At 34.6% G+C, this 23,666-nt stretch overlaps 4 protein-coding genes and 1 pseudogene across 5 annotated transcripts; 4 read left to right on the forward strand and 1 right to left on the reverse strand.

Annotated features, from left to right (window-relative positions):
* Nucleotides 1-214: 214 nt before the first annotated feature.
* On the forward strand, nt 215-12,795 carry LOC132266807 (uncharacterized). Its single transcript, XM_059767787.1, has 15 exons — nt 215-498; nt 596-658; nt 881-934; nt 1,044-1,145; nt 1,795-1,881; nt 1,971-2,567; nt 3,898-4,380; nt 6,137-6,198; nt 6,280-6,385; nt 6,487-6,566; nt 6,866-7,201; nt 8,164-8,647; nt 9,531-9,582; nt 9,677-10,010; nt 12,018-12,795. Exons 1-12 carry the CDS (start codon nt 433-435, stop codon nt 8,207-8,209), a joined length of 2,082 nt encoding a protein of 693 aa, XP_059623770.1. The 5' UTR covers nt 215-432; the 3' UTR covers nt 8,210-8,647; nt 9,531-9,582; nt 9,677-10,010; nt 12,018-12,795.
* Nucleotides 12,795-14,133, forward strand: LOC132316428 (methyl jasmonate esterase 1-like). The gene is made up of 2 exons (XM_059814902.1): nt 12,795-13,160; nt 14,113-14,133. The coding sequence occupies exons 1-2, from the start codon at nt 12,795-12,797 to the stop codon at nt 14,131-14,133; spliced, it is 387 nt and encodes a 128-aa protein (XP_059670885.1).
* Nucleotides 13,209-17,363, forward strand: LOC132266806 (methyl jasmonate esterase 1-like). The gene is made up of 2 exons (XM_059767786.1): nt 13,209-15,856; nt 16,904-17,363. Exons 1-2 carry the CDS (start codon nt 15,749-15,751, stop codon nt 17,186-17,188), a joined length of 393 nt encoding a protein of 130 aa, XP_059623769.1. The 5' UTR covers nt 13,209-15,748; the 3' UTR covers nt 17,189-17,363.
* Nucleotides 17,297-19,079, reverse strand: LOC132316429 (methylesterase 10-like; annotated as a pseudogene).
* Nucleotides 18,741-23,658, forward strand: LOC132266803 (methyl jasmonate esterase 1-like). Of its 2 annotated transcripts, XM_059767782.1 has the most exons (3): nt 18,741-19,719; nt 22,795-22,926; nt 23,126-23,658. In XM_059767782.1, the coding sequence occupies exons 1-3, from the start codon at nt 19,354-19,356 to the stop codon at nt 23,408-23,410; spliced, it is 783 nt and encodes a 260-aa protein (XP_059623765.1). In that variant the 5' UTR covers nt 18,741-19,353; the 3' UTR covers nt 23,411-23,658. The 2 variants fall into 2 exon arrangements, with proteins under 2 accessions (XP_059623765.1, XP_059623766.1); XM_059767783.1 differs by lacking the exon at nt 22,795-22,926.
* The last annotated feature ends 8 nt before the right edge of the window (nt 23,659-23,666 follow it).

A 23,666-nucleotide genomic window follows, 5' to 3' on the forward strand; every position in this document is an offset into this window, starting at 1 on the left:
GAAGAAAAATATAAATTTTTAAAAAACAACTTAACTCCATGCTTCAAATTAGAGTATAATAAAGAATTTTTTTTTCATATATGTAAAATAATCATAATATATTATGAGCGTGTATGAAATTGCATTTCAAACGTTTATAAGTGTTTTTATTTTAAAAATTATTAAAGCACTTTTAAAATTTTGAAACTATGTTATAACTTTATGAGTAGAGTTTTTATATTTTAAATAATTATTATTATCGAATATTACAGAATTGCTTTAAAAAAAAGTTGTCACAATGAAAAGTGTAGTTTATTTGTAAAAGGTAATTTAACTATATAATGAGAAAATTTCTCGCTTCCCGGGTGTAAAATAGTAAATCGCCTCCGTCAATGTGTGAATCCACCGAAGCCGAACTTCGAAGCTTTCGCCGGTCAGGAACGTCGCCAGAGAATGAGTCGCCGGTCGGAATACTCGCGCCTCTGCTGTTTGATCGACGAGTCTCTTCGTCCGTACACCGTCAGTTTGATCGCAATCGGAATTTACTTTAACACTTCTCTTCCTCTGTACACTCGTTTCGTCTTCTCACTTTTGCTATACATCAATATATCTGCAGGAGCAAGTAATGGTTTCGTTAAGCAAAGAAACCGGGAAAGACCTGTTAATCAGTCTCTCACAGGTTTTTTCTCTCTCACACACTATACATATATATCTTATAAGCATATCTTCAGGATATATATATATATATATATATATATATATATATATATATATATATATATATATATATTCGACTTCAGTATATATAGTTGAATGGATTCTCTTTCGCATTCAATTTGCACCAAAAAAAAAAAAAAATAATAATAATAGTTTTCTTAAAAAATTCACATTTCTATTTCAGGTCTTGAGGCAAATTCAAGTGTGGACGCATGAATTTGATTGTGATTCGGACAATGTCAGTCTCTCTTTCTCTGTTTTTGTTATGTATTTTTTCCCATCAATGAATTTAAATTTAGCTGGACTTGTTAAAAACTTGTAAATTATGAACTTCAATTTTTCAACAGGACATGGTGGTTAAAGCACCTGCTACTAGTAGCATATGTTCAGGTGACTCGAAGCCGCATTCTGAAGATCACGATTGTTTAACCAAGATTGTAGCTAATTTGGTAAGTTAGGGACCACGTGAATCTCATTCATACAAATTGTTTTAATTTATTCTCTTGTTGTTTTCATTATTGGTATAATAGTGTATTCCTAATACCAAAGAACCTCTTGAAAATGTTCCTGTTGGAAGTTCCTAACTCTTGATTATGAAATGCATGGTAGAATGGGATAGCAATAGTTTGTGTATTTGTGTTTGAAAGTGCCTCTTTTTTTTTGGTCAGAAAAACATTCATTTTCCTGTCGACACACACACAAAATTCACTTACATGAATGGAAAACGTACCTCAATTACTTTTCATGCTTCTTGTTTTCGTATAAAGTTCCCTGGTTAGTTGTATAGTTAATTTTAGTTCTTTCTTGGCCGTTCTGTGTTTTTGTGAAACTTCACATATGTGAAATATGATCTTCTTGTGATTACGATTTGCATTTGCGGCTTATCAGCATCTGCCTGGAAAAGACAAGTTGTCTCTTGAATATCCCATCTGTCAGAGCATGACAGATATCTTAAGATTCGTATAGGAGCATCGATTTATCTTTACTTACTTCTTAGTTTTTGTTAATTTTATCTGTTTTGAAATTTGAAGCACTGCCTAGTTGAAAGATCGTGCTTTCTTGTTTCTGCATCTGACCTAATGTTGCTATTTCTTACAGATATTTTTCCTAGCAGTTGATAGTCGATATGTTCAACATTTGGCAGGCAACATTCTTGTGGTCATTTCTGAGTTCGTTGTTGCATTTGTATGTAGAATTTTCTATCTTTAAAGTTCAATGTAATGCTGCATTCAGTTTTTATGTGCTTCATCTTCTTAACACTACATGTTTTACAGGGGGGCAATTGGAATAAATTTATAGATTTGTTGTGTGTATGCTTGGAATTGGCAATTTGTAGCACGCTTTCTTCTTCTATGGAGTCTCCAACAACTAAAGCCAAATATTCAGATTCTGATTCATCAAATTTCCTTGTAGCCTTAAAACCAAAATTGAGAAATTCAAATTGGTCTTCAGTGGCCGGTATTATTCGAGTTTTACGCAATATATTGAAACATTTGAAGCAGGAATTTGATGATCAACTTTTTGAAGTTTACATGAAATCAATCAGTTCATGTATTTCAAATGTGCCTTGGGATATGTTTAACGAGCTCCATGTTTGGGATGGTGAGGCTCTGAGAAGCTCCAGTTGGGATGTTCTGCTTCACCCTAATGTTGGGCAACAGGAGTCAAGAATTGTTTTTTATGGAAATCTTGTTCAGTTTTTCTGTTCTTTGGTTGAGCAAAAAGACTTGGTGGAAACTACAGATGGTTTTTTTGATAGGCATCCAGTTATATTTGAAATCAGTATCCTCGTCCCAAAACTTTTAGCCTGGTGCCTCGACAAAGACTTAAGTAACTTGTGCATCTCTCAATACTTCAGACACAAGATGTTGGTATGGATTTTCCTGAGTTGCTTTCTAGATGAACATTCTTGTGGCTGTTTTTATTAAGATAATAGAACCCAAAACTGAGATACTTAAATGCTGCCTGATGAACCCTATAAATCTAATTGTTCTGGTTTTGTAAAGGATCGAGTCAGAAATCAGTTAAATTTGGGATTAAACATCATGTAAATTTTTGGGTTAAAAAAAAACATCATTCTCTTTTTGATTACGCAGTGAAATTTGCTATCGTGCATCTGAGAAGAAGTTACAGTTGGTGGAACCTGTCACCCTTTCATTAAGGTTTCTTACTTCCCATAGATGTGTGTCACATGGGTTTGTCCATTGGACTTTATGTCCTACTTAAATATCGTAGTCTATTGTTTGCTATGCATGATTGAGTTGCCTTTATCTTATGATGCGTTTGGGAGTGCTGAATCAGCGTTTTGAAATTGGAGGAAATATAGTTCAAACCCAAAAAAAGCTTTATTGTTTTCAGGTAGATGTTTTATTAGAAGGAATGTTGATGGTAACATAATATTATTTCATTTTGGACGAGGATAATTTCTTTTTTTTCTTCTTTTCTATCTTTTCTTTAGATTTTATATCATGGTTGTGTTGGGATAATGGGGTGGGGTAGGGGAGGGAGGATGTAATGAGAAGGGTACACTTCTTTGTACAATTAGATTCTAGTGCAAGTTAAATCAATACTAACGATTTGTCCTGACAAAATAAAGAATATTATATCATTAATTTGTTGCAAAGGTTTCCAGCTTGCTACACAGTTCAGCTCAATTAATCTCATCAAAACACTTGAACCAACCATGTTGCTTGCTGCTTTTCAATGTTATATCATTTGTAGTGTTGTCAACATGATGTGCCTGTTAGATCTCATATTTATTATTCTCAACGTTGCTGTTTACAAATCTTTTTATTATTATTTTATTTTTTATGATTAATATATATATCTATTTTATGTTGAAATTGATATTTTAATCATCCAAACAAGAATCAAATCGTGCAATCTTTCATCATGTGATGTTTAGCACCATTTTAACTCATTTTGGGAATTTCTTTTTCTCCATGATGCATAGATGTTTATTTATTTATTTTCATGATGCGTAAGATGTAATTTTTTTATCATGATGCATCAGATGTGTGTGGATTTTTATTTTTTTATTTTTTTCCCATTTCCACTGATTTATTACTTGGTTTACTATGTTATGCTATTATTTTATACTCCGACTTAGAACATGGCCTTTTTTGATGTGGCAGAAATTATTTATAAATATAGCGTTTTTATATAGATTCGTCATTGCACTAATAAGAATGTAATCTTCAGATGCTAATCATCAGGCTTAGTTTCCAAATTCATTTGGAAGGTTCTATTCTTCTTTCATGGTTGCAACTTATCCACAAGTACTTTCAAGATCTTTTATTGCAACCTATAACTCAGCTGGAATCTGCTGAGGATGACTGCCTAGAAGGTTCTCCATTTTTGGTGAATTTCTCTGATGTAGAAATAAACAGTAGGACATCTCGCCATCTGCAAGGACAAGCTGTTTTCCTTTTCCTGAGATGCTCCTTTAGTTTGGTCAGCCTGAGAGGAAGAAGTGATGAACAATGTTCCTGTGCAAATCCGAACTCTTGCTTGACGTTTGACCTAAATTCAGACCTCGAATGTTGCAGTAGAAAGAAAGGTCTGCTAGAGCTTTACGAGTGGCTTCAAGTGCATCTTCCTGTTGATATGTTTGTTGGCCATGAATTGTACCTTGAAAGATGCAAAAGTTTCTCCTTGTCCTTCCTTCGGCTATACATGCATGAGGTTGTCTCCTTGCTCTCTTAGAGATTTTCTGCCATACTTTTGATGATTCTATAAAAGAAAACAGTTTTAACTTTTGAAAAAGTAAATAAATCAAAGCGAATACTGTTCTCGTTTGGGGCATTATGGGGAAGATATATCTTAAATAGTGGGAATGTAAGGGCATGTGGTGAAGCCTATATTTTGAAATCATAATAGTACTGATATAGATGATCTATATTGTGTTTTTAGCTGTTCGTCTAATCTGAGGGTACTATTTAATTATTTCTCATTATTGTTTTTCATACTTGAAAATTTATATATCAGTAAATGATACTAGATTTATAGGTCATGACAGAAATAAGCTAAAATGTGCACAATTCAAAAACTTCTGTTGTGTAAGGACTCTATATGGTTTTAGCTCTGTTACACTCCCACAAGTTGTTATAAGGAAATTGATAAATGGTGGGAAAGGAAAATTGTGGAACTATCTGACTTGTATCAATATTTTGATCTAGAAATTTCCTTGATGAGTTCCACAGTTGAATGGTTTTGGTCCTTCTATATGCTGGCATAAGCATCATGCTGGAGCAGGGGTGGATGCCCCCCCACTGGAATTTTTTTAATTTTCATTTCACACCTATGATTTTGTTAAAATTGTAATAATGACCCCCCACAAAATATTTGCTAAAAACCCCATATATAAACTCGGCCCCACTGAGTTTTGGGTCTTCAAACACACCTCCCTCACTCTCAAAATTTCGCACTCTCTAGGCCTCTCTACCCAGCGCTAGCCCTAGCCCTAGCCCATCAACAACTCTCTCTCTCTCTTTCTCTCTCTCTAACTCTCTCATGAAGATCATAATTGTTGGCAACACAACCCTAGTTCTCTTCAATTTTTTTTTTTTTTAAATTTCTCCCAATTTTATTTTTATTTTTTTAGGAGTATTAAATTTGATTTGGTTATAAGTAGATAAGATGAACATTGGAAACCAAGTGGGTTCCCTGAAGAGGGATTGACGTTCATTAGTTCATGGGTCTGGTTATTTAGTTATTTTTCTATTTTGGTAATTTTTAATGGTTTGGGGAATTGAGGTTGCTATCGGCAGCGATTTTCTGATTCCGTCTCTGTGCTGGGGAAGTGGAGGTTTTTCATGCTTCCCATCCTTAGTCTGGTACTTAGAAACTCCATTTTCTTATATATATGTGTGTGTGTTTTTTCTTTTCTTTCCTTTTTTTTTTTTGGGGGGGGGGGGGGGGGGGGGGGGGGGGTGTTGGGTAATTAGGTATGGTGGTGAAAGGTTGTTGCACATTAGCCGCATTGGTGTAGGCTGAGAGTGACGGGGATAGCTTGTGGCTTGTAAAGAGGAAGAAGAAAATAGTGAATATGCACTTTTTTTTTTTTTTTTTTCTTTCAAAGGGAATTTTTGCGGGCTTCACATTGAAGAATGTAGTTATTGTAGATTTCCGTACTTTCCCAAGTTGAAATCATATTTTTCATGTCAGATTGTTTTCTGATATAAATTGTGTCATTTGCAAAAAGCATACCTAAACACTCTTGTCTAGTTTCTTTATCTATCTGAATGTGTCGTATTTCAAATTTAAGAAAATCCCTTCTGCGTTCTGATTGAAATGTATTATGGTTAATTTCCTCCTTTGATGAATTCTCCAATAAGGTTATTTAAAATGGCACAGAAATATTCCGTGGTTCTGTTGATTCCTTATTCCTTATTATATATGCCTTCCTTGCCCTAATTTCTGATCTACTCTTATATCGCAGGATGATATCCTATTTGAAGTGCTTTTGCAACTACTTTGCATCCCTGATTGTGTCGAGCGACAGTGAGCAATACATAGACTAATTTTTCTTAGTAAGAATATTGATTGGTGAAATCTTTTATTGAGTTGTTCAGTTGTATATAGGGTTTGCCAAGAAAAAGGAGCTTTTCAGGAGGTGAAGGATGATATACTTTTTCATGTTTCAAACCTTTTCAATCCCATACGCTTATTCCATCTATTTCTTGCCGAGGCAAGTTCATTATGTCTTGACAGTAAAAACATTTAAGATCCCGTTCTTGTGTGCATTTTTTGTTTCATTGATACAAATCTAGTGTTATATCTCATTTGCAGTTACTTTACGATCATCAAGTGCTTCTTGATTACCTCATCTCAAAAGATATGGGAGCCAGTTCTGCTGAATATCTTTTGAGGTACTTTAGTTGCTTTTACTCTGATATTTTCTCTCAACTTACGGATGAAAAAGTTTTGATTTGAAGAAATCATTTCACCTAAGTCAACTTGTTGCCTTTTATAGCTTTGCTGAGAAGTACATGGTTAATTATGGTGCTAAACTATTAATATTTTTTGTTTCTAATTTTTGGAATTTATTGTTTGCATTGGTTGATGCAATCAAAATTCAAATCCTTAGAACATTCTGAGGGAGGATGGCAATTAGGAAAATATCTATTTCTTATACTTCCTCTTCATCTTTTTTGATGTTTATTGTTAGGTGCTTGCGTATAGTATGTAATTCCTGGGAAGTATTTGTGGAATTTTCGGTTGGTGGTAAAGTGGTAAATGAATCAGCTTGCAAGAAAAGAAAACTTCTCATTGATGGTTCAGATTTTAAGGGAGAGCTACCACCTGCATCTCTGAAAGACGATGAGGTTTCTCTGTCACTTGAAAGGGAATGCCAGGGAGACCATACATATGGCAGAGATTGCTGTAGAAGTGGTGGACTATCTTTTGAGAAAGCCAAGGAGTGTCTACTTTCTCTGAAAAAATCTATTGAGAGTCTTCATCAGAAGAACTTGTTTCCATATAATCCAGAAGTTCTTCTGCGACGGTGTGTTTCTTTTCTCATTTGTTACATCATTTTACTAGAAATCTGAATCATTATTATTTTTTTGATAAGTTAGAAATCTGAATCATTATGCCCCAGTACTTACTTGTCATGCTCTTTATGGAATATAATTTTACTTAATAATTAAATCTCTTTTCTTACTCATAAAATAGAATATAAGTTCTATAACTACTACTATTTTATTTCTTAAACTGCAACCTTCAAAATGGCTTAGCGACCCTCTTCAGAAGCACACGATGCATTTTGAGAAGTTCTTACATTGTACAGTCTCAATGACGATATCCATGCCTTCACTAGCTGAAAAGCATAACTGACAAATCAGTATCATAATTTTTCATGAAATTGGTGCATAATATAGAATTAGAAATCTATGTTGTATGGGTATAGTGAATGCTGAGACTGGTCTGAGAAGCTGCAGAGCATACGCTCAAGTAAGAATGTCAACAACCTTAAAAGTGATACTGGTTTATTACAATTTAAAGTGCATATAAAGGTCAATAGTTTGAATTTCTTATTATTTTTATATCATTAGTATCCTTCTCAGTCTGTAACCACAAGTATTATTTTCTTATACTAACATTATCTTGTCCTCATTAGGGTTCTGAAGATAGGTTCAGGAAATGGGTTAATCAGAAGAAATATGTTCTTAAAAATTACTTTTTAATGGGCCTTTGTTAATGCAACATACTATTTCAAGTTATAGGAATTTGGAAAGTTTCTATTTTTCCCTTTAACATACATGTCCTTCCAACTAGTGTTTGTATTTATGTGTATGTATCTATATGCATAAGTCAAAATGGTTGTCAGATGCCTCCTCTCATGAAGTCACCTATCCTGCTGTGATATTGCACTTTTGGCTAACCAAGTGTATTTAGTTTTGCTCTTCATAATAAACACTAATGAGCTGCAGGAGTCGTGATGATTTTCTTGATCTCTTATTGCAGTTTAGCGAGATTCCAGGAGCTTTGCGTGAAGAGTAGAAAATATTGATCTTTAGAGATCGGAGAAGTTACTTAGGACCCTGAGCCCCATCGTTTGTTTCCAAACATTGGTTTCTTTTCTCGATTGTCCCCAGATCAATTTTCATGTCGCCAGGAATCCATGAGACACAGTGCCCTCTTTGAAGTAAATTGGTAAATTTCAGATTCTGGTGGCCTGAAAGGCCTAATCGTAGTAGAGATTTCACATGAGAAGGTTAGAATGGGATGATAATGGTTGTTGGGGGCAATGAGGCACACAAATGGAAGTGTTATATTTCATGATTAAAGCAATTGGCAACAGTATCACCCGCGAGACTCATGGCTACCTTGACATTCGGATGGTGAGCCTTGATGGAAGAAATTTGAGAAGCGGTGAGGTTTTCTAAGTCCCAGGGGGGGCGGGGGGAATCAAGTGGAAATCGACATTGGTAATGACTTTTGAGCCAAGGTATTTAAAGAACTTCTCTAGATCAATTAAATTGTCATAAATTGATCAGATTTTAATTAATGATAAGCAGAAGATTGATTGTTTCATAAATCAGTTGATTGAACTATTATTCAGAACTCCTATGTGATTCTTCATTTTTTTCAAGGATTTATGTTTAGCTGAAAATTTAGATGTCGTAAACCTTACTTGGGTCGGTTACATGAATTCTGTTTTTCCATTCCATTCTAGTCACACCCTGTTCTTGTCGCTGCTATTATTATTTAGAGCCAACTGTTTTGCGCAATGTTAAAAATCCAGTCACCAAGTATGATAACCTTTTGTTTTGTTTTTGAGAGCAGCCACTTTGTACATGGTAAAAGTTAGGTCTATCAGCACTGCACATTAGCAGGGAGAACATTGGGTAATGGACTGTTATTTATTTATTTTTTTTGATAAGTAACTGTTATTATCATATATTATTATTTAAATATATATATATATATATATATATATATATATATATATATATATATATATATATAATATTTCCTTTACAATTTATGAACTAAAAGTTCACATAACTATAGTGAAGGGCATTAAAAATACATTAGAGACTAAGTATCCACATAGCTGTAGTGAAGAGCATTTATGTAACCCATCTTTTACTCAAATCGGAACTTAGAATACATCAAAAACTTTCAGGAGAGAGAATGGCAGCAAATGGACACTTGACATCTGAATACTGGAGCATCAATCCTAATAAGATAAAATTATAAAAAGCCCAGCAACTGTAAAATTTACTAGATAAAAAGAAACTAGGCCTCATTTTATTGTAATTTAATTTGTTACATGGGAGAAATGAATAATTTATGGTTGTGTTAACTTTTGGTATTTCGTTTTTCAGTTAACAGAATGGTGCAAGTGTGGAAGGCTAAGCTCCAAAGTTAACCAAAAAGGTTCAGGCAAGCTAATCCTTTTACTTGGACTGCTTATGGTTGCTCAAGCAATAGAAACAGATTAAAACTTATGCTGGTTTTTTAGTCAATACAGGGGGCCATTTCCTGATAGTTCATTGAGATCTTAAGGAGCATGTTGTTGGTATAAGGTGGCAAAGCTACAAAGATCAACATGTCACAAGGTCAGGGTTCTGGACCTGACTGCCACTGGATTCCACTCAAAGCTACTGGAAGAAGTCCCTTCTACGCTAATACTTGGCACTGTTGCTGAAGTTGTGGATTCTCTTCTACCGGATGATTGGGTGATTTTTGTGCGCCCCACCATGGATAGGGGTCTTTGTTGCTATGGAGAGGTTCCTTATGATAATTTTTTTGCTGTTTATGTCATCGCTATTATGCTTGGTCCCAAGACAGCAAACCTCAAAGAGGTACTGATCTTCTCTTATGTACATCGCTCTTATGTACGTACAAATGCATATTTACACACATTGTATGCATACAGTCTTTTAATTCTTAAATGCTTTGTCAACAGATCAACAGATATCCCAAGAATTATAAATAATATATGTATATATGTGTGTGTGTGTGTGTTGAATTAAAATTTAAAATTTGATTCTGTCATGATTTTCTATTTTTTTTTTCTTTGCTGGGTGGAGAGTGGGGGAAGGAGCAGTGCAACCGTATGAACTGTTTTGAATATATTATATTATATATATATATATATTTTCAGAGTATAAGTATCTTCTTCCTTTCTCTTTCTCTCTCTCTCTCACTTCTTTTTTTTTTTTTTTTTTTTCATAATTGGTTTTGTTTCATTGAAAGATATAGCAATAAAGTACAAGAGCACAGAAGGCATACCCTCAGAGATAGAACTACAAAAGCTCTGAATTGTCTTTTTATAAATAATGTCATGATGCTGATTAGTGTTTTATATACTTTGTCTATTAATTATACTTTTGCACTTAAAATATCAAATACTTGCAAGCTATGTCTTCCATTTATAGTGTTTCCATTTTTTGGAACTCAAATATCTCAATTGGTCTTGAATGGTAATACATACATAGATAGTACTTAATCCTGAATCTAACCATCCCTGAAATGCTCTTTTCAAGTGATTGTATACTGTAGTGTTGTCTGTTATGTCATAAATTTGAAAATAAAAAGTGAAAATAAATGAATTTCTCAATTCCTCCTTTTTTCATTTTATATTTATTTTTGAACCTTAAATTGTTAAATCATGAAGTAAAATCATTAGAAATAAGAAAACTGTAGCTTTTTCATGAAACCACACAATTTTGGCCAAAACTATTGGTGCTCTTCCTTTGCAATACGTATGCATGTCATATTCTAATCATATCATCCGTTTGTTGGTAATTTTTCAGTATCATGGAGGATTTGGTTATTCTATTGACAACAATCATACATTTGATTATTTAACGAAAAAAAAAACATACATTTGGTTAAAGTTCAGGTTCAACTGTTCAAGTTTGAGAGCAGCTGTTTTTGTGTAGAATAATGTCAATGATTAGGTCTGTCTCCAGTCTTCCCTTTCCTGCACTCCGCATAGGCGAGACATATACAGTCTTTCGTCTTCCCTTCACTGTGCATAGGCGAGACATATACACTGTGTAAAACATTCTTCTTGATGCAGGATTGGTGCAAGCCTGTAATCATATACATTCCAATGACACAATTTTTTATTTTATTTTCAGCTGTATCTACATGTTTCGATTTGTACGGATCCATAGAATTTGAGGAGCAGGCCATTCAGTTTTTTTATATATCTGTTTTCTTCATCCGGGCATTAGTGCATGACAAACATAACTGGAACAGCAATTTGAGATGATGTCAGATTGGAAATTTTAGTTAGGTTTTGACAGCCAGCTCTTTGGCAAGTCACTCGCAAGATTTCTGAGACTATTATGGAAGTAGAGATCCATATATCAATTAATCTCAGCAGGACTTGCACTACCAGAAAGAGTTCAAAAATGTAACTTGTTTGATTTGGGTTAGTTGCTGTCCCAATTTTGAGCATTCCAGTGGAGAAAAATAGATAATTTTCCTTCTCATGGCATCGCTCATGTTAGTGAAGAAAATTGGCCTACATTTAAATTGAGATGAAACTGGAAAGTGATGGAAATGAATTAACTTTATATGAATTGTCCTGTCTCCTCAGATACTGGTTCATTCAAGCCCACTTTCTAATGATTTAGTTTGGCAGTGTTGCTGTAATTTTTGCGTAATTTCTTGATGAAGTCCATAGTTACTCCATTTTCAAAAGTCTTGTGCGTATTGTTTTTGTATAAACCATCTTGAATCATGAAATAAAGATAACAATAGGGAATGGTTTACATAAGAATAGCTATCTGTTTTCACTTTATCGATTCTTTCCTCGTGCGAAAATTTGGTTTAAATGTTCTGTATTCTTTTTATAGGCTTCGCTGCTTGGCCATGGTTTTTTGAGGCTGCAGCTCGTCCTTATGGGAGGTAATGCTGGTTAGGTTGGTGCCTCACATATATTTTTATTGTCTTCAACAATCATGTAAAGTATAGTGAAGGATTCAGGTTTGTAACTACATGATGATCTTATATTATTGTCACATATAATAAGGTCAAATTTATTATCTGTTCTGTTTATTGTCCTATTGTTTTTGATGATGCAAGATTATATCTTCAAGACAAATAGAAGGTGCCAGTATGCTATCATGCTGGGGTCAAATTTATAAGTATATGCTATTTTATTATCATCACATATAATAAGGTCAAATCCATTAGCTGTACTGTTTATTGTCCTAAGCTCCCTCTCCCAATAAATTAGAAAGTATTTCTCTAAGGTTTTGTTCCATAATCTTGAAAATTTGCTGAAATACTTGTTTTAGAATGTTGAAATTGTAAAGGTGGAATTTATTATTTTATTTTATTTTAATATATTTTTAATGATAATTTCTAAAATCACTTTTCACTTGGTGTGTTCTGATGATCTAAAATTACACCACATTTTAAAAAGTCTCAATGATGAATAATATTTCAATATCTAACACCCCTAATAAAAAATGCTAAATTTTACTCCTTAATTTGTATATCAGATGAGAACAGTAAAAGAATATGTTATATAAAATGAGTTAATAAGATGGTGAAATTACCGTTATACTTCTCAGCTATTAAGCACAGAATAAAATGAATTCTGAACAAAGGATATCAAGAGCAAGGAGATGGACGAGGTTGAGAGGCATTTTGTGTTGGTTCATGGAGCTGGTCATGGAGCATGGTGTTGGTACAAATTGGCAACACTGCTAAGATCAGCAGGTCACAGGGTCACTGCTCTGGACATGGCTGCTTCTGGAGTTCACCCTAAGCGGCTGGATGAGGTCTGCTCGTTGTTGGACTACTGTGAGCCGTTGATGGAATTCATGGAGCATCTGCCGGTGGATGATAGAGTGGTTCTGGTGGGTCACAGCAGGGGCGGGATCTTCATATCTATGGCCATGGAGAGGTATCCTGAAAAAATATCTATTGGTGTTTTTATCACTGCTTTCATGCCTGGTCCCAACTTAGATTTTCCTACTATCAATCAAGAGGTACTCTCTCTCTCTCTCTCTCTATCTATCTATCTATCTATCTATCTATCTATCTATCTATCTATCTCATATTAACATAGTTATAGATTGTAGAATGATTTTACTAGAGTATCTTCTGATATGTCCCTAAATTTGAGTATAAGTTCTTTGTATATATACTAAATAGGAGGAACGCATGATTTATATGCATATATTTTTTAATTTTCCATGAAAGGATGACTTCTGTTAAATCTTTAAATCATTGTACCCTGAACTGCTGGACCAAGAACCTGATAACAAGTCAAGAAAATAATTGTGTCATTTAACTAGGTACAGTCATTAAACTTCATATTAAACTGCATAGTATTGTTGAAAGGAAATCAAATAACTACATTGGCTGGTTGCCTGGTTAGTTATGTTCTGAGAAGTCAAACTATGAACTTTACAATCTATGCAAAAATCTAAATTTGAATTTTTCCTTCGCTCCACCTAGTTATCACTTAATAAGTCGCAATAAAGAGGAAACATAAAAAAGGGTATTACAAAATACTTGAAATACATCTAGAGGAGAAACGGTTTCCATAACAAGAAAAAGAGGAAAAGGGCAAATAACGATGTGTTTGTCTTTTCAACTCAATTACAAAAAAAAATCAAGTCATTGTTTAATGCCCCTTCCCTTTTTTGATCTTCTTTGCAAAAGGATTGAATTGCCCCATGGCTTGGGACAGTTGGGGTTTATTATTGGGGTTGTTTGGGTTTCATTGGGTCATGCCCAGGTCCCCCAGAGCTGTGGTGGAGGCTTGGAGAGGGTGTATAGTGAGGGCCCAAGCTTGTGATTATTGGAGAGTTGCGCCCTTATGCCTTTGGTGGTGCTTATGGTTAGAGAGAAATAGGAGATCTTTTGAAGGAATCGAGAATTCTACTGGGACTCTTAAGTTCTCTATTATTAGTGCCCTTTTTTGTTGGGTTCCAGGGAGAAACTGTAAATCTATAGAGGAAATTGTTGATATTTTGGGCTCTGAGTGTTTAGAGGCCCTATTTGGCCTTACGTAGTTTTTTATTAATGCGTTCCCTTCTTATTGCTTTTATACAATCTTACTTATGAAAAAAAAAAAAAAAAAAAAACCGTTCACCAGAGATATTGTCATGGAATTATGCATTGATACCTCTGCAATTCCATAGGTATAAATTTTGAGAATTGCTAAAGTTTTTTGAATGCTATTTAGGACTCTTTTGGATAATATATAGGACAGGGTTTGGTGCAATGGTAAGGTTGCTCCATTGTGACATGAAGGTTTCCGTTTTCTAAATGGGAAATAGCCTTCGTATGCGGAAGCAAGGCTGTGTACGTTGACCCCCTGTAGACTTCGCAATAACTGAAGCCTCGTGCCCTGGGCTAGCCCTTTTTTAACAATTATTTGGATTGTTGATAATGCATCCTATCTATTGTTGAATGGTGTTGGTCCCATAGTGAGGACCATCTCATCTAACATACCTTTAATATACGTGAATTTCTAGATAACTATAAAAGAGTACATTTAACAATGACACTACTTTTATATTTTTTTGCCACATAAGTTTGACAATTTTAATTAATATGTAACAAAAGTTATTTCCATTTAGACTTATAAATTATATAAATACTAGACTCATCCAAAGAAGCTGAATTTTATGATACATTTAGGTAAGTGAATGAAGTTCCAATGAAGAAATATGAGATTTAAATGAAATATTGGTTTTTGAAGTTGGATTGAGATGTCCAAAGGATGTTAGAATAGAAATATAAGTGATTGATTTTTTCAAAATCTTTGTATAAGTAGCATCTGGTCAGTAGGATTTCAAATGCATCGTTACATATCTTATCTGATTTCTACACGTCTATTTATTGAAGTTGGATTTGAAATTTCACTCCTTAAATGATTGAATAATTTTAAATTTCTAATCCAAATTGAACTTTGATATCTTTTGTTTGGTATTGAGTGGAATGATTCCATCTGGAACAGGACAAATTCATTGCCATATTGCTTTGTTTATGGAAATTATGGACTGCATTCCATGGCTGTCATATTGACGCAGAAAGCTCTGTGCCATATTGCTTTCTTTATGAAAATTATGGACCACATTCCATTGCTTTCATATTGACACGGAAGGTTCTTTTTTTTTTTTTTTCCCTGGAAAATTACTCCCAAGTACTTCAAGGGAGACTTGAATCCTCCACCTTTCGCTTTGAAATAAGATGAGATACTACTAGGTCACATGATTTTGTGATGTTTGACACAGATAGATTTCACGTTACCTATTCTGCTAGTTACTACCAGTAGACAAGTGTGGACAATTTGTCAATGACTTTGCTTTGTTGTATGAATTGACACAATGAAACTACTTATTCAGTTCAAAACACACACACACACACACACGCACAAACTGAGGGAGAGAGAATATTAAAAAGAGATGAAACACTTTTTTGCCTTTAATATTATATTTGTCAATTTAGTAGCCATTAGCCAATAATTTGGATATCTATTCAGTTTCAAATATTTGCATGGTAAAGAGTAATCATACATTTTCTTTGGTAATTTATACAGTTCAATCAAGTATTGGACTCTTATATGGACAGCCAATTTAAGTTCGATCAAGGGCTGGACAAATCTCCAACCTCGATCCTCTTTGGCCTCAACTTCTTATCTTCCAAGTTGTATCAACTATCCCCACCTGAGGTAATTCTCTTTGATGGTCCATGATCATCCATATACGTGTGTGTGTGTGTGTGTGTGTATACATATATACAAGAAGGCTCTCATGCGGTCCGAAACAACAGACTTTTCAGCGGACCAAGAGTCAATTAGGAAAATTACACTTTATTACTTTATCAGATCTAACCATAGTTAATTTATCATAATTAGCCAATACTTTTATTCAATCTCTCTCTCCTTAATCTCTTCCATCATCCTTGCAATCTCAACCACTACCGCCATATTCACACCATCACAGCCACCGTCTTCACAACTACAGCCACAACACACCTACCATATTCATTCTCTAAAATCGGATCCAGGTCATTATCTCTTTCTCTCTCTTCTTTTTGCACTTTGATTTATTTATTTTTTATTTTTTAGTTTTTTGCTCACTTTATTTTTTTACCTTGATGGCCTGACTGTTGCTCTCTTATTTATTTTTTTCGTTGACCCATTATTCCACACTTCGTGAATAAGCTTTTTTTTTTTTGGGTTCAAAGGATACCAATTTTTTAGGGTTTGTGAATAAGCACAACCTACAATAATGGAGTATCAAACAGAAAGCATATATTGCTTAATCCTGCTGTGGAAATAATAAAAAGGTCTCTAAATTTGGGGTCCCTGGAACTCCATATCTCAATACTAAGACAGAAATAAGAAAAATCTCCAAATTCTGGCAATTTGCTTGCTTTCATTCCCATTTACGTTTTCACGCATTACATTTTCCCTCAAATTTTATGTCACAAATACAATTATGGTTAATTAACTATTGTTAGGTTTGATAAAGAAATAAAGTGTAATTTTCCTAATTGACTTTTGATCGTTTGAAAAGTCTGTTATTTTGGACCGCCTTCCTGTAAATACATACATACATATATATATATACATACATACATATATATATATAGCTATATTTGTAGTCCCAACAACATTTTGATCTCAATACGGTTCCCTTTTGACATAAGATTTTTGAAGATCAAATGGTGTGAGCTAATGTTATATCTTTTGGCCATGGTTGAACTGAAACAGGATTCTACTTTGGCAAGCTTGTTGGTGAGACCAGTTGCTCCATTTAACGAGGCTGAAGTGTCGAAGGAAATTTCTCTTACTAAGGAGAAATATGGATCGGTCCGTCGAGTTTATATTGTGAGTGACCAAGATAATGTGATTAAGGAGGATTTACAGAGGTGGATGATAGAGAATAATCCAACGGATGAGGTGAAGGTGATCTCCGGTTCAGATCACATGGTGATGTTCTCCAAGCCTCAGGAGCTCTGCACCTGCCTGCAGGAGATTGTTGTGAATTATTGCTGATTCATTGTGTCACTCCTACCTAGCAAGTAACTTCGGATATGTTGAATCCTTCGCAAATTACACATATTATTTAAATTCTTGTATTTTTGCACCCGGTAAGAATTGAAGAACTTTGAACGTCCGAGTTTACGGTCTCCCCATAAATATTAATGATTTGACATACACGTGAAGATTATAGATGGTATCCAGTTTTAGTTGTATGAACATTGTGCCATAAATCCCATATTTAGGCAGAGCTTACAGAAACTAATATTTCTCAGCAATCTCTTGGATGCAGAGGCAAAGCTCTACGGGTTTGGATAGCATAACCATATGGTCAGCTTCCGCTATCAACTTCACTTCTGAATCATCCATCTCTGGAATTCCTCTTACAACAGTTGATCTTCTTCGCACACTACAAAAACCCGATTCACCAACCCGAATTTCTCCTCTGTTAGCAGAGATTCCTTTCCCAAGTCTTCAATGAACAACCCACTTGGCCTCACCAACATTTTGGCTAATTCCAGGTCCTGCAATATTCGACTGTACCAGTCATATTACTAGATTTTGCATTGGACTTTCCTAATTAATTCAGGTAAAAATTTGCTTGTGGCACACTCACCTTGACACTGTTGATATAGGATACTTGACAAGTAATCTGGACCAAAAATGGCCGAGGTTGGCGGGTTCTCCTGACCGTGATCAAACGAAAACTGGAGGCCCGATAAGGATTCCATTGGTATCCTGCTGAAAAACTAGTTTCTCCATTGGGGTAAGAAAAATATTTTCCTTATAATTTAATTCTAGTTATTCCAAACATAAAAATGAGATTTAATTACAAGTCCAATCCCATTTCAATTCCAAATTCCAAAAAAAAAAAAAAAATAATAATAATAATAATAAATAAATAAATAAATAAATTGATTCCAAGCAAAGTGGAAAATAGCAAATGGATGATTTTGAGTAAATCCTACGAAGGTCTAAGGGTGCAAAAGATTTGGTTCGGTTTGGTTTTGGGATAAACCAAAACCAAACCAGTCATACAATTATTAGAATCAAATCGAACTGTTAAAATCAATAAAACTGAACCGTAGATGAACATTCGGTTCTATAATTTAGACTTTTTTATATGTATATGCACAATATATATATATATATATATATATATATATATATATATATATATATATAACTTGGAAAAGGCTTAACCAAGATGCTTACTTCTTGAACTAAAGTTGCTGGTGGGGATGTGTAATTTGGCATCAAGGCTGTGACAAAACTGCTAACAATATGTTGTTTGGAAAACTTTCCACGGCTAGAGAAATGACAACGCCGCCAACACTGTGACCAACCAAGACCACCTTCTCATCATGAGGCAGAGAGGCCATGAAGTCCATCAATGGTTGCAGGTAGTCGGAGATGGAATCAATCTCATCATGCCGCTCAGGGTTGACGCCGCTATTGCCGAGGTCCAAGGCGGTGATGCGGTGGCAATGCTGGTTAGGTTGGTGCCTCGCAAATTTTTTTATTGTCTTCAACAATTGTGTGAAGTATAGTGAAGGATTCAGGTTTATAAATACAACTTATTTGAAAACAGCTCAGGAACAGTGTAGGAAGATTTGCCTCTGCAAAAATAAGTCAGGTTTCTCTTTTGGGGTGGGGGTGGGTTATTTTTTTTGACGATGGGAGATTATATCTTTTAGACGAAAAGATGCCAATTTTGTAACTACATGATGATCTTATATTATTGTCACGTATAATAAGGTCAAATTTATTAGCTGTTCGGTTTATTGTCCTATTGTTTTTGACAATGCAAGATTATATCTTCAAAACAAACAGAAGATGCCAGTATATGCTATCACTGTATGCTATTTTATTATTATTATCACATATATAATAAGGTCAAATCCATTAACTGTTCTTTTAATTGTCTTATGCTCTAAGGTTTTGTGCCATAATCTTGAAAATTTGCTGAAAAACTTGTTTTAGAATGTTGTAATATCTAACACCCCTAATAAAAAATGCTAAATTTTAGTCCTTAATTTGTATATCAGATGAGTACAGTAAAACTGTAAAAGAATATGATATAAAATGAGTGAATAAGATGGTGAAGTTACCGTTATACTTCTCAGTTATCAAGCACAGAATAAAATGAATACTGAACAAAGGATATCAAGAGCAAGGAGATGGATAAGGTTGAGAGGCATTTTGTGTTGGTTCATGGAGCTTGTCATGGAGCATGGTGTTGGTATAAGTTAGCAACGCTGCTAAGATCAGCAGGTCACAGGGTTACTGCTCTGGACATGGCTGCTTCTGGAGTTCACCCTAAGCGGCTGGATGAAGTCTGCTCGTTGTTGGACTACTGTGAACCGTTGACGGAATTCATGGAGTATCTGCCGGTGGATGATAGGGTGGTTCTGGTGGGTCACAGCATGGGCGGGATCTGCATATCTGTGGCCATGGAGAGGTATCCTGAAAAAATTTCTTTTGCTGTTTTTATCACTGCTTTCATGCCTGGTCCCAACTTAGATTTTCCTACTATCAATCAAGAGGTACTCTCTCTCTCTCTCTCTCTCTCTCTCTCTCTCTCTCTCTCTCTCTCTCTCTCTCTCTCTCTCTCACCCTATCTCTATCTCTATCTATCTATCTATCTATCTCATATTAACATAGTTATAGATTGTAGAATGATTTTACTAGAGTATCTTCTGATTCGTCCCTAATTTTGAGTGTAAGTTCTTTGCATATATACTAAATAGGAGGAATGCATGATTTATATGCATATATTTATTTAATCTTCCATAAAAGGATGACTTCTTTAAAATCTTTGAATCATTGTACCCTGAACTGCTGGACCATGTACCTGAGATAACAAGTCAAGAAATTAATTGTCATTTAACTAGGTACAATCATTAAACTTCATATTGAAATGGAGACATTCGTTTTACCCCGGGACTTGAACTACTATGGAAGGTGAAGAAATACCACCAGTTTTCTGCCTTTAATTAAATTGCATATTATTGTTGCAAGGAAATCAAATAACTACATTGGCTGGTTGCTTGGTTAATGTTCTGAGAAGTCAAACTATAAACTTTACAATCCATGCAAAAATCTAAATTTGAATTTTGCCTTCGCTCTTCACCTAGTTCTCACTTAATAAGTTCCAATAAAGAGAGAACATAAAAAAGGGGAAAAAATAAAATAAGACGAAAGAAAGATCTAAAAGTGCGTGGAGTGGATGAGTGGTCTTTCCTTGTGCGAGAAAGAGTCGCTGTGGACTGTGGAGTCCTTTTTAGTTAAGTGCATTATTAAACTGCATCAGTTAATCCTTGAAATATATCTAGAGGAGAAACGGTTTCCATAAGAAGAAAAAGAGGAAAAGGGTAAATAACGATGTGTTTGTCTTTTCAACTCAATTACAAAAAAAAGGTCTAGTCATTGTTTAATGCCCTTTCCCTTTTCTGATCTTCTTTGCAATAGGCTTGAATTGGCCCATGGCTTGGGACAGTTGGGGTTTATTATTGGGGTTGTTTGGGGTTCATTGGGTCATGCCCTTGTCCCCAAGAGTTGTGGTGGAGGCTTGGAGAGGGTGTATAGTGGGGGCCCAAGCTTGTGATTATTGGAGAGTTGCGCCCTTATGCCTTTGGTGGTGCTTATGGTTAGAGAGAGACAGAGATAGTTTGAAGGAAAGGAGAATCCTATTGGGACTCTTAAGTTCTCTTTTATTAGCACCTTTTCTTGTTGGGTTTTAGGGAGAAACTATAAATCTATAGAGGAAATTGTTGATGTTTTGGGCTCTCTGAGTGTTTAGAGGCGTTATTTGGCCTTGTGTAGTTTTTGAGGGATGCGTTTCCCTTCTGATCGCTTTTCTACAATCTTACTTTATCAAAAAAAAAAAAAACTACGCCATAGATCTTGGCATGGAAATATGCATTGGAGGTCTGCAAATTTATACCTCTGCATTTCCATAGGTATAAATTTTGAGAATTGCTAAAGTTCTGAATGCTATTTAGGACTCTTTTGGATAATATATAGGGCGGGGTTTGTGTAATGGTAAGGTTGCCCAATTGTGCATGAAGGTTTTCGGTTTCTAAATGGGAAACAGCCTACGTATGCAAAGGCAAGGTTGTGTATATTGACCCTGTAGACTCCGCGATAACTGAAGCCTCGTGCCTTAGACTAGCCCTTTTTTGAGGACTATTTGGATTGTTGATAATGCATCCTATCTATTGTTGAATGGTGTTGGTCCCACAGTGAGGACCATCTCATCTAACATATCTTTAATATACGTACTTTGAATTTCTAGATAACTATAAAAGAGTACATATAACAATGACACTACTATATTTTTTAGCCACATAAGTTTGACAATTTTTATTAATATGGAACAAAAATTATTTCCATATAGATTTATAAATTATATAATTACTAGACTCATCCAAAGAAGTTGAATTTTATGATACATTTAAGTAAGTGAATGAAGTCGGAATGAAGAAATGTGAGATTTAAATGAAATATTGGTTATTGAAGTTGGATTGAAATGTCCAAAAGGATGTTAGAATAGAAATATAAGTGATTTATTTTTTCAGAATATTTGTAGAAGTATCTTCTTGTCAGTAGGATGTCAAATGCATCGTTTACATTTCTGATTTCTACACGTATAATGCTCTTAGTTAATGTATTCATCTTATTTATTGAAGTTGGATTTAAAATTTCACTCCTTAAATGATTGAATAATTTTAAATTTCAAATCCAAATAGAACTTTGATATCTTTTGTTTGGTATCGAGTGGAATGATTCCATCCGGAACAGGACAAATTCATTGTGAATGATTGGCAATCTGTGTCATATAACTTGTTTATGTAAATTATGGACCACATTCCATGGTTATGACTCAGAAAGCTCTGTGACATATTGCTTTCTTTATGAAAATTATGGACCACATTCCATAGCTTTCATATTGACACAGAAGATTTTTATCTTTTCGGGAAAATAACTCCCAAGTACTTTAAGAGAGACTTGACATCTTTTGTTTGGTATTGAGTGGAATGATTCCATCTGGAACAGGAAAAATTCATTGTGAATGATTGGCAATCTCTGTCATATTGCTTGTTTATGTAAATTATGGACCACATTTCATGGTTGTCATATTGACACAGAAGGTTTTTTTCTTTTCCGGAAAATAACTCCGAAGTACTTTCAGAGATTCTTAAATCCTCCACCTTTCACTTTGAAATAAGAAGAGATACCATTAGATTACATGATTCTGTGATGTTTGACACATAGATAGATCACGTTACCATGTCTACAGTTTACTACCAGTAGACAAGTGTAGACAATTTGTCAATGACTTTGCTTTGTTTTATGAATTGACACAATAAACAACTTATTCAGATCAAAACACACAGAGAGAGTATTAAAAAGAGATAAAACCCCACTTGTTTGTTTTTAATATTACATTTGTCAATTTAATAACCATTAACCAATAATTTGGATATCTATTCAGTTTCTAATACCCTATGCATATTTTCTATTTCTAATACCATATAACATATTTGCATGGTAAAAGAATAATCATACATATTCCTTTAAAAGAGTAATCATACATTTTTCTTTGGCAATTTATACAGTTCAATCGAGCATTGGACTCTTATATGGACAGCCAATTTAAGTTCGATCAGGGGCTGGACAAGTCTCCAACCTCGATCCTCTTTGGCCCCAACTTTTTATCTTCCAAGTTCTATCAACTATCCCCACCCGAGGTAATCTTATTTGATGCTCCATGATTATCTATATACGTGTGTGTATATATATACATACATACATACATATATATATAGCTATATTTGTAGTCCCAACAACATTTTGATCTCAATACAGTTCCCTTTTGACATAAATTTTTTGAAGATCAAATGGTGTGAGCTAATGTTATATCTTTTGGCCATGGTTGAACTGAAACAGGATTTTACTTTGGCAAGCTTGTTGGTGAGACCACTTGCTTCATTTAACGAGGCTGAAGTGTTGAAGGAAATTTCTCTTACTAAGGAGAAATATGGATCGGTCCGTCGAGTTTATATTGTGAGTGACCAAGATAATGTGATTAAGGAGGATTTACAGAGGTGGATGATAGAGAATAATCCAACGGACGAGGTGCAGGCGATCTCCGGTTCAGATCACATGGTGATGTTCTCCAAGCCTCAGGAGCTCTGCACCTTCCTGCAGGAGATTGCTGTGAATTATTGCTGATTCATTGTGTCACTCCTAGAGTCCTACCTAGCAAGTAACTTCGGATATGCGGAATCCCTCGCAAATTACACATATTATTTAAATTCATGTATTTTTGCACCCTTAAAATCAAACTTTGAACGTCCGAGTTTACGGCTCGCCTCAGGAGACTCTTTACCCCGTATATATTAATGATTTGACATACAAATGTGAAGATAATAGATAGTATCCAGTTTTAGTTGGATGAACATTCTGCCATAAATCCCAGATTTAGGCA

This window comes from Cornus florida, unplaced genomic scaffold, assembly GCF_030987335.1.
Source record: "Cornus florida cultivar Cherokee Brave unplaced genomic scaffold, ASM3098733v1 CherokeeBrave_3.0.0_Hap2_Chr07, whole genome shotgun sequence".
Classification (NCBI taxonomy): Eukaryota; Viridiplantae; Streptophyta; class Magnoliopsida; order Cornales; family Cornaceae; genus Cornus; species Cornus florida.